General features: G+C 40.5%; 2 protein-coding genes across 2 annotated transcripts in view; both read right to left on the bottom strand.

The window, feature by feature from the left end:
- The window catches only part of eif3h (eukaryotic translation initiation factor 3 subunit H), a 54,842-nt gene extending 49,586 nt beyond the window's left edge, over positions 1-5,256 (bottom strand). Inside the window, exon 1 of the mRNA XM_022753623.1 lies at positions 5,122-5,256. Coding sequence (XP_022609344.1) covers positions 5,122-5,223 — 102 coding nt within the window. The 5' untranslated portion in view covers positions 5,224-5,256. The remainder of the gene's footprint in view (positions 1-5,121) is intronic.
- Positions 5,257-5,751: 495 nt separating this feature from the next.
- Positions 5,752-13,684, bottom strand: LOC111227841 (double-strand-break repair protein rad21 homolog). Its single transcript, XM_022753565.1, has 14 exons — positions 13,545-13,684; positions 11,996-12,186; positions 11,484-11,613; positions 11,033-11,132; positions 10,765-10,871; positions 10,326-10,523; positions 10,066-10,191; positions 9,684-9,809; positions 8,899-9,122; positions 8,250-8,403; positions 7,925-8,070; positions 7,315-7,494; positions 6,950-7,033; positions 5,752-6,724 (listed from the first exon to the last, which is right to left on the bottom strand). The coding sequence occupies exons 2-14, from the start codon at positions 12,137-12,139 to the stop codon at positions 6,533-6,535; spliced, it is 1,911 nt and encodes a 636-aa protein (XP_022609286.1). The 5' UTR covers positions 12,140-12,186; positions 13,545-13,684; the 3' UTR covers positions 5,752-6,532.
- Between the last annotated feature and the right edge of the window lie 256 nt (positions 13,685-13,940).

Genomic DNA, 13,940 nt, shown 5'->3' with positions numbered 1-13,940 from the left:
CCACATGATTGAGGAGCTGGTTTAAACTCTAATGCTGCATCACCTACACCAAGGACAGCACAAAAGGGCTATGGCTTATTTCTACACACACGCACGCATGTGCACAAGCGCGTGCACACACACACATGCACACACACTACATAGGCATGGGCAGACACGCGCACACACACACACAAACATCTACTCATCATGAGATGCACTGACCAGCGAAAAAAGAAAACGACAGTCAAAGAGGAGAATAAGGCAAAGCGTCTAAATGAACAGAAACAGGACAAGAAGCTGAAAGAATAGAGTGGAGGGGGAGAGCATAAATCATGCTGATAACAGTGTGGGCAGGTCACAGCCAGAGGCATTAATAATATACACATACACACACATATATACGGACGGGAGCAGGGTGGCAGTTCTGGAGCCATGCTCACAACAAAACACCCATCACCACCATGAGGGAGCCCTTACTGGTCTCACAAGCCCATGCACACACACACACACACACACACACATACACTCACATGCATCTATCTTGGTCTTGGGAGATGATTTATTTCAATAGAGTGCCGGACCTGTCGTGCAACAAGTAAAAGAGCTAGGGGCAGGAAAAGGGAGACGATATGGGGTGGAGTGGGGAGAAAAACAAATCTCACACTCTGCCTGCCTGGGCTTCTCTGACTGAGAGGGCAGGAAGGTCTGAACAATAGGTCGGTGGAGGGGGGGAAGATGGATAGAGAGAGAGGGAGAAAATGTAAGAGTGAGGAGGTGGTGGGAAAGGAAAGGAGGAAATGCAATGGTGAAAATATGAGGGGAGGAAAAGCAGAAGGATAAAGGTAATGATGAGCATGAGGGGAGCAGGTGAGGGCGAGGAGAGCAATGGGTGAACAGATGACAGCGAGGCAGGAAGAGAGGGGAAAGAGGGCTACAGTGGAAGTCCTCAGGATCGGCAGCGCTAGCTGCTTTACAAAGTCCCCCTGCCCCCCTTTGAGCTTTGGCTCCTTTTTCTGCCAGCAAATAGCTTTTCTAGTCTCCCTCCATCAGCGAGAGCAGATAGCACAGATACTCACAATGCGTTCAGCTATCTAACTCTTGGCAATCTGTTCATCACACACTTAAATAGCATCCGTCTGGAAAAGAAGGAGGTGAGAGGGATAACTGGCCAAAAACCACTACAGGAAGGTCAAATAAATAAAATTTAATTCGAGCAAGGCTTTAAGAAAAGTCCTGAATCTACAGAAATACTTTAAAGACAGGAACTGAATAGGCATCTACACTAAAGACAGGGGAGGAAGGAAGGACGGACGGAGGTTTCAGTAGATTTGTTGTGCTGGCTTCCTGGTGTTGAGTAAATGCCATCAGGTATTCTAAGCCAAGCCTGGAAAGCTCCATGTTCGTGCAAACCTACATGGACACACGCATGTACGCTACCTCTCTCCAGTACTGTCTTAGCCTGCTTCTCTCTCTCTCCTCTGTGACACACATACATTTTTATTGATCTAGCTCACCAGCAGCTAGCCCAGTGAGCTCACCTCATGTGGAGAGGCCCAAGATTGATATGTGGACAGCGCATTATAAATCAACAAGCTTAAAATTGAATTGTGCAAAATCAATTGCAGTCCAAATCCTCCGTTGCCTGCCTTTAATTCTTATCATAAATCTTCTTTCTCACTCACACAAAAGGGCTCATAGTCCCGCCACAAAGGGGCTCAAGTTATGAGAAAGTACCGCAAGAGAGACAATCCCATAATGAGTTTTTCTTTTTGCGCTGCTCATGTGTACACAAACTCTACACTCGGCTGTAATACACTCGACGGAGAGAACACCTTTGTATGGCATGACTCATCTGTTGAGGTTATGCCATGGATGAAGACCACCGCAGCTTCCCACTTCATCTGCCAGCTTTGGCCTGATGAGATCTTTTTCAAACATGTTTAATTTTGTTGGGCAAAGCACGGACTTGTAGTGTGAAGTAGTCAGTGACTCTGACAACAATCAACAAGAGAAGTTATTGCAATGTAGAGAAAGAAACAATCAAGAAGTGACTTTTAACAATACCACTTGCTCACTGGAAAGATTCACAACTGTCCTTACGCTATTCAAATCCATTTGCAGCAATAATTCTCACATTAAACAGTATAAGATGACTGGCTTGGATTTGTAAGCATAAGTATGCAATGACAAATTCAGTTCAAGATGTTTCATACAAATTTCACTGATGATGTTGTAAGGTTATTATAATCCTTCGATAAGATTTTCATGAAAATTTTTGATACTACTCATGTTCTGCATGTTTTCAGCTATAGACAATCATTGTATTTGCATTTTGTAATTGTATTAGTTATCATTGTTAGTGGCAGAGTGCAACATTCCCGCATTGGATTTAAACTGCCTTTGAATGGATCAGGGATTCAAAGGAAACAATGCAGCATGTAATCTGAACAGTGTTAGTTTGTAATGTCATCTCATTGATATCAGCGGCACTGTTTACCCTTCAGTCTCATATAGTCATATCAGAGCTGTATTAAGTTGCCAAACACATTTCCTACTGCTTAACATTAAAACCATTCCAATGGTGAAACAAGGGGTGACCTGAATTGTGAAGTGGTCACAGCATCCATTGCTGCATCCATCCATGGATAATTTTAATGTTTTCATGGCAGCAGCTGAACAACGAGGAGGAGACACAGCAAGGCAACCAACTTTACTGTGACCTTCTGTTGTGTGGAACCGTGCGCAGCATGAAGTCACATTGCAGCTGCAATTACTTTGGACTTACTTTTTTATTGAAATAACACAAGTTTGTTTGGGTGTGCTGTAAACTCATACACCAGCTGGTCTTCTGTTTTATTTTTGCCAAAGACTCTGCTTAAGGAGTATCTGATGTAGTATGAAAACACACTTGCTGATACTTCACATAACCTCAGTGATGCCAAATCAACTGGAACTGAAATAGTAAGGATTACAACTTTTAAATACCAGGTAAACATAAAGTGTTGGCTCTACTATGAGGAAGTGATAGAAGAAGCATAGCAATGAGTAACTGTACTGGAGAGATGGGAACACATGTTTCTACACTGGGCAGTAAGTTATCTCTTCTGTCTGTGTGTGTTACAGATGATCTATGTCACATTGCGTAGTGTGAACACCTTCCTGATGAGCCCAGGCTTAAGGACCTGAGGCAAGTGGAAAAGCCTCAGGGGGAAGAAGGGACTGTTCTGCCACAGTGTTTTACTCATTCATATATTCACTGGGAAAAAAACAAAGAAAATGTCTGCCACTGGTAAAAGAAATGTCAAAACTCATTTTGACATATTTCCTGCCTCTTTATGCCCCTGAGCTTTCATATCACAGTGCCAAAATGTGCTGCACAATGTGCTCTGACTTTTCCTTAATTCACGATACGTGAATAAGACCCGTGTCTGACGTGCATCAGACATCAGAATGAATAAATACTTTTTCAAACATACAGACAAGCGTGTGATCTCAGTAGGTGTTTAATGGAACCCATCGCAGTGCAGCACTCCACTCCTGTGGCAACATCAACCACTGAAACCTCTTCAAAAGCAAGGAAACAATCCAATTTTACTACACAGCATTGGTGATGCTGTCTATGGGCAACCCTCCAGCTAAACCTCTGACAGACGGGTCATGACGCAACACAGCAGCAACTGCTGCATATCAATGCATTCAGGTGAAAAGTATTTCATAACTCTACTTCAAATAGACACCTTTCCTTCAACAGTTTGAACTCAAGTAAGGTCGCACAGTAAACGGTTCTCAACTGTTTTTAATTTAACTGCTGTGATTAAAATATTTGGTTCATAAGACTGAGAAAATGAATTAAGAAAATCTCATTAAGGGGTCTAAATAATACACACTGAGGTGAAATATTTAGATTTGAAATTAGGACCCGAGACTCTAGGGCACCTTTAATGAGCAAGATAAAAGGAAGGCAGCAGCTGGCAAGTAATGTCCTGCTACTGCATTCAGGCACACCAAGCAAATGAGCTGCTTTGTGACCAGTGCAGTTTAGGACAGGATGAGGTAGAATGAAAGTACATGGCAATGACACAAGTTTGTCCTCTGCTGTTTATACAAGGGTACTACAGAATGTAAAGTATGTATGTACAATGTTGAGGGTGTTTGAAATTTCAATATGTGCCACAAAAGGTTTTAAGATACACTGCCTGGTAATAGTCCCACCAAATCTTAAAATGTTTAACTGGCTTGAGAACATCAACACTGAAATGCAGGGGAAATTTAGATAATAATGACAAATATCAGTCTGGACTAGCTTTGGTATTTCAAGTATATAGTTGCAAAGAGGCAAGTGTCTTCTCAAATGAAAAATCTGACTGAAGTACATATTTTTTAAAGCAGCCAAATACATTCTGTATGAAAACAGACCAGAGATCAAGAGAGCATTGATGAGGTACTTTGTGCTGCAAGGAAATCTATTTATTGTTGCATTTTTAGTGATTTGATTATTTTAAACCATGAATTAGTTGAAAGGCTTTATTTTGCTTTAGTTTTCAAGAAGGCAAATATACACTTTGAAGCCTGCAACTGAGTACATGTCTGTCTTATTTATGTATTCCTCACTATATAAAGTTATTGTAGCTTGTTGTTTAAGTAAAGTAATGTTTGTTATAAGGAACACGGCTAACAAATTACTCCTGTAAACATTCTGGTTTTTGGGGCAAACTGCAACACTTGCCTGAGGTGAGAGCTAGGGGCATCATCATCATCATCATCCTAAGTCGATCCCTTAACCCGACCACCAGGGAGGTCCTGCTTTTAAAATGAAACGTCCCCGTGGCTTACTCAAAGCTAACACCAGCTAACTTGGAAGATAGGCATAGTTGGCCTATTGGACGGTTTAGGTATTGTAAACAACACATATTATCTGTATTGGTCAGTCGGTTTCGCCAGGAAAGCAACGGATAAAGTAACGTAAGCTAGGTTAAAGGCATTTGTTTAAGTACAAGACACCGCTTCTCATTATCTGTCCGCCATGATGATGCTCACACTTTAGCTAGCACCCACATCTGCTAACAGTTGGGGCCGGTTTCTCTCACATCAGCCAACGAAATTCAATATGTAGCTATACAGCACCACAGTGAAACTTACCAGTCCTTCAATTTGGATCTGTTTGACAGGAGAGTCCAAAGTGCCGCCCGTAGAAGCCATTACGGCGCTAGCTACTGAACCAGAATCTTTACGTGAAGCCATCTACAACCACCACACGCGTGTAAAGGAAGGACAGATTTCGTCGACGGACGTTTCCGGTAACGATGTGTCCGTTTTCGTGTCCGTGTCGAAACAAGGGTTAGGTGGCTAGGGAGTCCAATTTTATTAGACAGTTGGCATAGTAACACAAAAGATAGATAGTTTATTTCGTATTAAAGACCCGTCTGTTTTTTTGTACTATGGACAGGCTAGGCTGCAGATGGTGGCTAAAAATCTGTAATTAAACACTAATGTATTCCCACTCTGCAGTTCTGTTGAATGAATGATGAACCACTGGAATAGTATAACCCCAGACTTTAATAAAATTACTGAAAAGTATGTAAAACACAGAGACCTGAAATTAAAAGTTGATTGCTATAAATTACTGGTCATCAGTCTTTTGTCAAGTAAAAGTTTGAGTTAAACTAAAATTGTTTCTTTCAATTTAACATTATCTTGATATAAAGATTTAGAAGGATCATTGTTAACAAAATGACATTATAAATTAATTAATAATATCCAGTTACCAAGTACTTAAAACACTTTATTTCAAATCTTTACAGATGTATCACAACTAGTAGTTACCAGAAGACTAAAAAGGTGGGATACTGAACTTAACTGTAACAAGTACATTACCCTAGTTACATAATGCAAAAAGGTGAATAAGCATAAACGTATAAAGGTATAAAACAAAAAAACCTTAATTGATAAACTGCCTGAATTATACATCTGAAACATATTTAATACCAGGTACGATTTACCAATTTCTTTGACAGATTAACCTTTCTGTTTATCATCATGAAAGAACAAGTGCAACAAGGAGAAGGTGGGAGAGGTTACACTTCTGAGCAATTAAACAGTACCTTTCCAAAACATGTCAAGAGTTGATACAGGATTCCATGTGAAAATACAGGGCTCTTTATCTAAAATCTGCAATATTTCCGGTGTGAGAGGGGCAATGGTACAAAACTTATGGAATGAGCAGACAATGGAAATTTAACTTACAAAACATAATGAAGCGAAGCTTACAAATTGGTGTCTAAAAAAAGGTTGCTTTATAAATATAATTGTTAAACATTCTTCCTCACTCCGTTTGAACCAAATGAATACTGCATGATTCCATCTGTAGTACAGTAAAATCCTTTTTTTTTTCTTCTTTTTTTAAAAAGTTTCCAACCCGTTCCCCACTACTCCCGCCCCTTCCCCTGAAACAAAATGGGCTGACAGGAAAACACAAAATAAAAAGGCAAAAAACTCGAGTAATTAAAAAAGTATGTCTGTTGGAAGAAGAGTTTGTCTGTTCTTCCAATGTCTAAATAAGGTGGAATCTTGGTCCAGCGGTGGCGATGATATCGCTGTAGGGCTCAGACTGGGTGACCTCGATGGCTTGCTGCTTCTTAAGGACCAGGAAACTGTAAAACTTGGCAGCTGCCTGCTTCCTGTTGTTGTTCCGGCACAGGTCAAGCAGGCTGACTGAATCTGCACCAGTCTTAGCCATGACGCGCTATGGAGACAGAAACACAAAATATCAGTCGAAGTCTTTTCTTTTGACCTGACGATCAATCAAATATGAACAAGCAAGTGATGCTCATGTTTCCCCTCCTTTCATCAAAAGACCCTCACAGAATACAGATAAGCAAAAGTAATATCACATAATCAGAATTTTATAAATACTGTGACAACGTTTGCAGTCTACTTAAAATGTGTTTTCAAAATAATTTCTTCGTACCTGGAGACCGTGCAGCATCTGCTGGGTTCTCTTGTTCCATCTCTTCTCCTCCTGATCCTGGTCTCCAGCCTGACCTTCCTCTTCCTGAGGACCACAGACAGAATCATCACTATCAATTGGCCCAGACTTATACAACAGACAATTAAATAAAAGCTTGTCTCTACAGAACAGCACTTCCTATAAACTGCTACATAGCTTAGACGGAATTTTACTCTTTAGCTTTGCTATTTATATTTTTACTTACTTGTTATCGGGATTTTTGTTTTAGCACTTTAGGCAAATTTTAAGCTAAGTGAAAAAATGCATCACTACTACGAGCTGCAAAGTTTCCAGTGTACCAGAGAACGCAGTTGTTCTTCTCTCACCTCTTCCTCATCGCTATCATCCTTCTTGTCTTTGCTCTTCTCACCAAGGAGGTCCAGCTCAGGGACAAGCTGGGTGAGGTTGACACTGCTCTCCTCTGGGGGCAGATCCACCTGAGGCATGTCTAACCTCTGAGACAAGACTGAGCGGTCAGCCACCTGCTGCTGCTCCAATGGAGCCATCTGAAAGAGGGAAAGCAGTGCGCAAGTCAGGACCAAGCTAGGACACACTGCAGTCATCTGAATGGATTATATTTAGTGTTTTTCCCATTTGACTGTTGAGCACTTCCCAAGTTCACTCCTTCAGAAAATTCAAAATACAAAAATCCTTATCTGGTTTATTTTCTTTCCTTTAGATAACAAATAAGACCAATGTGACATGATTATAATCAAACCATGAAATTTGGTCTAAAACAGAAAGCAGTTTAAAAAATGGGAATCAAATTTCTACATATTACAGCTCAGCTGCTTAAGCACTGAAAACAATATAGCCTTTAAACAGCACTTTTGGATTTATACATTTTGTCACCTCCACATGATATGCTGAGGAGAAAATATGCACCCTCAATTAGAGCATTAGGACAAAGAAAAACAAAAGTTAATAATTACTTACAGGAAGGGGGCCCTCTTTGTCAAGGGTCTTGCGTTTGACACCACGGGGTGTAGAGGGAGGAGGCATGACTGTCTCATCCAGGGTTGTCCTGCTGCCCTCCATTGCAGAGGCTGCCAGCATACTAGGCTCCTCCATGATCGTCTGGTCTGAGGGAGATATTAATAGATTTCATAAAGAAATGCTTATGTGAACAGCTAAAGTTAAAGCCTTATTCATTGATGGTGTCACAGTTAAGACCTGCCCCCAGTCTCTCTTCCTCTCATGCAACTGATGACATGTCTGCACTGTAATATAGCCTCCTCTCATCTCTTCCAGCATAACTTACCAATAACATCTCTGTGCTGACTCATGACCTCCTCTCTAGGTACCTCTGGGTTCTCCAGCTCTTTGAGGAACTCATCCAGACTGTCTGCCTCTCCACCCTTTCGCCTCTTCCTCAGCTCATCTGGCACCAGAGGCGTCAGGCAGCGGGTGAACATCTGACATCAGAGATTTAACAGTTAAATATAAATAAAAAAATAATAGTAGTACAATAAAAATGTTGGGACTTTTCAGGGAGACTGATGAAAGACAAAAAGAATGTCTCCTTGATTATGCATCAACACGTTTTAAATTCAGTATTCAGGAGGGGTAATGTGGGTGTGAAAGGATAGGGAAAAGAGAGACAAAACCAATCACTTCAACCACCTCCCATTCATTCAATGCTCTTATTTAAATTCCACATCCTGAACAGAATGTCAATGAAAAATTCAACATTATATATATATATATATATATTAAACAGTATCACAGTCTGACACACTTGGAGACAAAGACCTTTGGTGTGACTTACTCATTACCATTCACCAAGTGGTGATATTGCCTGTAAGTGACTTCAAGCAGATAGCTGACAGTATGTTCTCAAATAGTTAGGGGTGGACATGTGTGCATATTCACCCACAAGTATGTGCATATTTTTAACAAACATTTGTTACCTTGAGCAGCCTGGCGTTCCACAGGGGTTGGGCAGGAAGAGAGAAGAGCTTCTCAACTCCTCCAGTTTCCTTCCACATCATAAGCTTCTTAGTGGGAGGTGCGAGGTCCAATGTGGTGACAATGTCCGAGTAATCAGACAGCTGGGCCCTGATGGTCTTACTGTCCAGCTCCTTCACACTATCCACAATGAGCTTCCTCTTACGCTTCGCCTTGGTCTCTTTCACTGCAAACAGGAAGAAAAAAAAATGTAGCTGATGCCTGTTTGACCATCATTTCTCATCATTAAAAGGGTAGCACGTGTTATGGTTTTCAAACAATGCTAAGCGTAAGGACTTCATTGGTCAATTATATATCAGTGCTGTGTTGCTCAGAGCTTTTTGCAGTCTCCTTACTCACAACATTCCCTGTAACTGCTGAATACAACCAGAGTTATTTAAGGGATGGATACCTAGAAAAAAGGTATAGAAGAATCTACAAGTTGACAAATCCCTATGGTTTCTCAGTGTAAGACAGTAATATAGTCATTTCGGTAAACCCTCGCCTTCAGCAAAATGCATAGTGACATTTTTGTTGGCACAGTTTCCTATGACTTCCTATTAGCTTTCTTGTATATCATTTTAAATATATTGAGAAGCATTTACAGAATGGATTTTTCAAAAATACTTTTTGCTAAAAAAAAATTTACAGAAGAGGAATTAATACAGAATTTTATAATAAAAAATACAAATAAAATATTCATTAAAACAGTCTTTCTTCTCTACAGAAGGGTGAGGAAGAGTCTTACCAGTGATGTCAATAGGCTCCAGGGCAAAGGCCTCCTCCTCATTGTGAACCAGAGTGGTCTGTTCTGTCTGATCAGCCATTGCTGGCAGTGGCTCTGCTGGGCCAGAGTCTGGGCTGTCTGGACCCGCTAGACACACAAAAATGCATTTCCCCTTAAACAGACAAGTAATGATACAATGTGCACTCCACTTATTGTGATACATGACTAAGCAGTTTTTACAGGTCACCGCTGCAATGTTCTCCACATGTAAATGTAATTTATAGATACACAGTGACGCTACTGGAGATTAATGGAGACAGAGACAAAAAGAAAAAAGAAAAAACAACAGAATTTCCTGTTTTAAATCCTTTGCAATAAGGCAAAAGAACTTAGCTTTACTTACGTGACTGGAGGTTGTCAAAGTCGTCTTCATCATCTCCATGATCTGGAGGCATCATGACACTTTCTGTGATAGCTGGAGGATCATCAAAGATACCGCCGCCGTCCTCAGAACTCAGCAGCTTATCGACTGCAAGATAACAAAGAGGATTAACAATAAGTCTTTGTTACTTTATCATAATATCTTACAGACCAACTTTAACAGTAATCCAATATAGTAGAAAAAAAAAAAAAATTTTTTTTTTTTTTTTTAAAAATGCTCACCCAACATTCCCCCATCACTGTTGCCCATGGAGCCATCCCCAAAGTCATCATACTCCATGTGGTTGGACTTGTCAGGGAGATTAGCGGGACCAGGCTCAGCCTCTAGCAAAAGGTTAGAGGCTGTGGCACCGTGCATGATATCCTCCTCAAATGTGCTGGCATCACGCATCATTTCTCGGTCGTCCATACCAAAGTCAGCTGTAGAGTGCAGCAGTTTATTATAACATATGAACAGGTCGATTATTTTTTTTCTTTTACATAACAGTTCTATTATTCTGATAAAATGTAATGTCATATCTAAAATCAATACTATCAAAAAGGATTCTGCAGCATGATACATTCATGCTGAGTTGAAATCTAAAATGACACAGAAATGGCCTCATCTACTTATGTGAAGTGGAAAGTATGAGTGTATATATCAGTATATATAGTGTCCTACAAAAGTCATTGTCCTGCAGGAGGCTGAGGTTGCCGACATCTTCCCTCATGGTGATCTCTTCTACTCTGCTCTGGTTGAGGGTGAACTGTTGGGCCACATCTATGTCACTGTTTGAAACAACACACACAAAAAATAACATCACGGATGAGTAAAACAGTTGGTGATTGAATGACACAAACTGAACTACACCAGTACTAGTGACATGAGCAGGTCACCAAGTATTTAATACATCAGCAGATAAAACGAGAAGTAAATGTTGTTAACTTACTCCAGATCAGGAAGCGGCTGGTCAAAGTCATGGAACTCCTCAGGTAAGGTGATGGCATTGTAGGCTGCCTCTCTGTTTTCCTCAGGTAGATCCACCACACCTGAATCCAGATACAAGTTGAGACGTTATAATACACAACTCACCCCACAAACAACAACACGTCAGTCCACTGCAACAGTAGAAAAAATTTTTTTTTTTGTTTGGGAAAACAAATTACAAATTCAGAAGAATGTTTAAGTGCTTCATCTTTACAATCTCAAATATGCCTGCTGGTTTAAGATGAGGAAAAAAAAAAAAAAAAAAAAAAAAAGAAAACACACTGGACACTTCACTCCTGCAGCTTTTCAATTTTGCTCCCAGCTTTGTAACTGTTCCAGCAAAGAGAAATCTACAAACTGCTTTCATGACAAGAAAGATCTAAGAAGTAGTTTGTCTCGACATTTCTCCCTACCTGGCCTAAAAGCCATTTTGATCTTGATGAAGGCTTCATTACAGTCAGCAAGCAGGTACTTGGCTTTCCTGTGGTAGATTCTCACCACCCCAAGGAGCAGGTGGCCTGATGTACGCAATGCCATCTTTACCTAAGAGAAAAAAGGCCCAGAAAAACAGATGGAGCAGGTGTCGTGTGTCAAAGAAAAGTCATGTTTACTTGGTAAATTTTTCTTGTAAAAACAAGACTGAACTGTGTTATCTGTGCATGAGGTATAACAGTAAAGTATGTTAAAAAGGCAAGAACAAACACACAGTGAAAATAAACCTATCTTGGCACTGTCTATGAAGACATTGCAATTGGTTGTTTTAAATATAGCAAACAGTGTTAAACTGACAGCTGCAATGAGAAATTCTGCTATAATATTTCCATACAATGCTTTAGTTTCTTTCGTTTTAAACATTCCTGCTTTTAATTAGCAGGAGTTAACAAGGTAACACCAGAATGCAGAAAGTGCACATTTCTCCTGTTACCTTGGGCGAGATGATGCTCTCCACACTGCTCTCCAAGTTGCATTCAAACACATGGGCCTTGGTCAGTTTCTTGTCCCAATGGGCCGCTAGCCAGATCTTGGCCAGCGGCCCACGTTTGCTGAGGACAAAGTGGGCGTAGAACATGGCCCTGGTTCCCCTGGCTCACACACTCACACAGCAGTAAGGTTTACCTGGAAAACATAACAGATTACTTTATGTATAAGGAGAGGCTATTCTAAAAAGGTCAGGACACAGAGACAATAGTACCAAAATGAAATACATGAACTAGGAGCAAAGGACCATCCCTAGAAGTCTTTGATACACAACAGATATTTTCAGTTATATTCAGCAAAACTAGCCTCATTATCTATGACAGTTGATGACATGGAGATATGGGACGAATTCAACAAAGTTGCAGAAAGTGCTTGACTGCTGCACAGAATCAATGCTTTGTAATCATCAAGTTGGATGTTTTTACTATACGCTGTGGAATAGATCACACATCAGTCTTAATGGCCACACAAAATAGAAGAGATCTAGCAGTGTTAATTGTAAATTTAGATCTATGGATCCAATTTTCCTGCTTCGTAGGATGGGCAGCATCATGGCAAAGAAACACGGTTTCCCTCAGAATGCGGGCTGGTTTTATTTTGTCAACTTTGGTTTTAACTAACTATTAGCCTTACCATTATCTGACAAAGATGAGGGTCTGTTGCCTCTTGAAGAAACTTTAGACAGTAATTTACCCTAACGTTTGCTAAGCTTATGTCGGAGGCTTATCAGCTAAAATATCGCTAACGTGATCCCTAAAATCGATAAAAGCGCCCTTTATCGTCTCTTGTTAAGATCAATTTAAGTAACTTTAACCGTTACTCATTATTGGTAAAATACCAACGCAGAACACTATATTCAGAAAAGGGAGATTTTAACGTTATCAAAACAAGTGCTGACTTCATTCAAGTTCCGCCTATTTCCCAGGGAGGGAGGCAAACATTGGAAATGCACATGTCTGCCCACCGTAACCGACACTTTTCCCGTACTGTACTTCAATGAATCATATTTTCTTAACTACCACAGACACGTGGATTATCTAAAACTGAAGTGTGCGTGGTTATATATGCACTTAGTAGAACGTATTAAGAGCGCCAAAGGATTGGTCAACGCCAGTAAATAGTCGGCGCCATCAAGTGGGTCAACAAAATTAGCCGCCAGCTAACTACAAAAGGAGCAATGACATCGTATGTTGTGCGTGTGGAGCAGAAATGTTTATGCCGAATTTACTTACTAGCAGAAAAATTAAAGCTTTTCTAAAACGACAGACAAAGCTACAATTCTCCCGCTGAAATAAAGTAGAGCACGCAGGAGAAATGTGTCCATCAAAACCTGCTCATACTTTTTCCCTCTACCAGCAAAACTGTATCGTTAGCTGGTCGCTAACGGCTCCTTGTACAGTGAAGGCCGCGGCGAATAACCACAAACGTGCATGCTTATTTCGTCTCGTACATTACACAAAGCAACGCGCGAATATTTCCACTGCAGACACACTTACCGACAGGACCCCTTTTAGACTGAAATTCCAGTGATTATGTTATTTCTCCCAGCGAATTCTCCCCTGTTGTACTCATTAAAACAGCCAAGATGGCGCCAGTCGCCTTCCTCCCGCTCTCCGCTGTCCTTTTAAAATCGGCAGGATGTTTACAGTCAAAAATGGCGGAGGAGGAGTCTGCTGAGGCTGACTGACAGACAGCCCGCTGTGAGCTCCAAGTGGAGATAGGGGGCGCTGTGGCACAGTGCTTATTGGACACATGTAAGGTGGATGGCTAATAAATCAATAAATATTATTATGAGTATACAATACAATGCACTATGTTTTACAAAGTTTGCATTCAGATAATAGATGTATTATTATTATTATTATTATTATTATTATTATTATTATTATTAT

The sequence above is a fragment of the Seriola dumerili genome, unplaced genomic scaffold (genome assembly GCF_002260705.1).
Source record: "Seriola dumerili isolate Sdu_G_001 unplaced genomic scaffold, Sdu_1.0 BDQW01000191.1, whole genome shotgun sequence".
Lineage (NCBI taxonomy): Eukaryota > Metazoa > Chordata > Actinopteri > Carangiformes > Carangidae > Seriola > Seriola dumerili.
The sequence above is the reverse complement of the archived record's forward strand: the minus strand, read 5'-3'. Positions and strand labels throughout refer to the sequence as shown.

Excerpts from the sequence above, each read along its gene's own strand:
- LOC111227841 (XM_022753565.1), bottom strand. The coding sequence starts at position 12,139 with ATGTTCTACGCCCACTTTGTCCTCAGCAAACGTGGGCCGCTGGCCAAG. Across the intron at positions 11,133-11,483 it reads CAAAATGGCTTTTAGGCCAG|GTGTGGTGGATCTACCTGAG; the intron begins GTAGGGAGAAAT and ends ATCTGGATTCAG. Across the intron at positions 9,810-10,065 it reads CTTTGACAACCTCCAGTCAC|CGGGTCCAGACAGCCCAGAC; the intron begins GTAAGTAAAGCT and ends TTGTGTGTCTAG.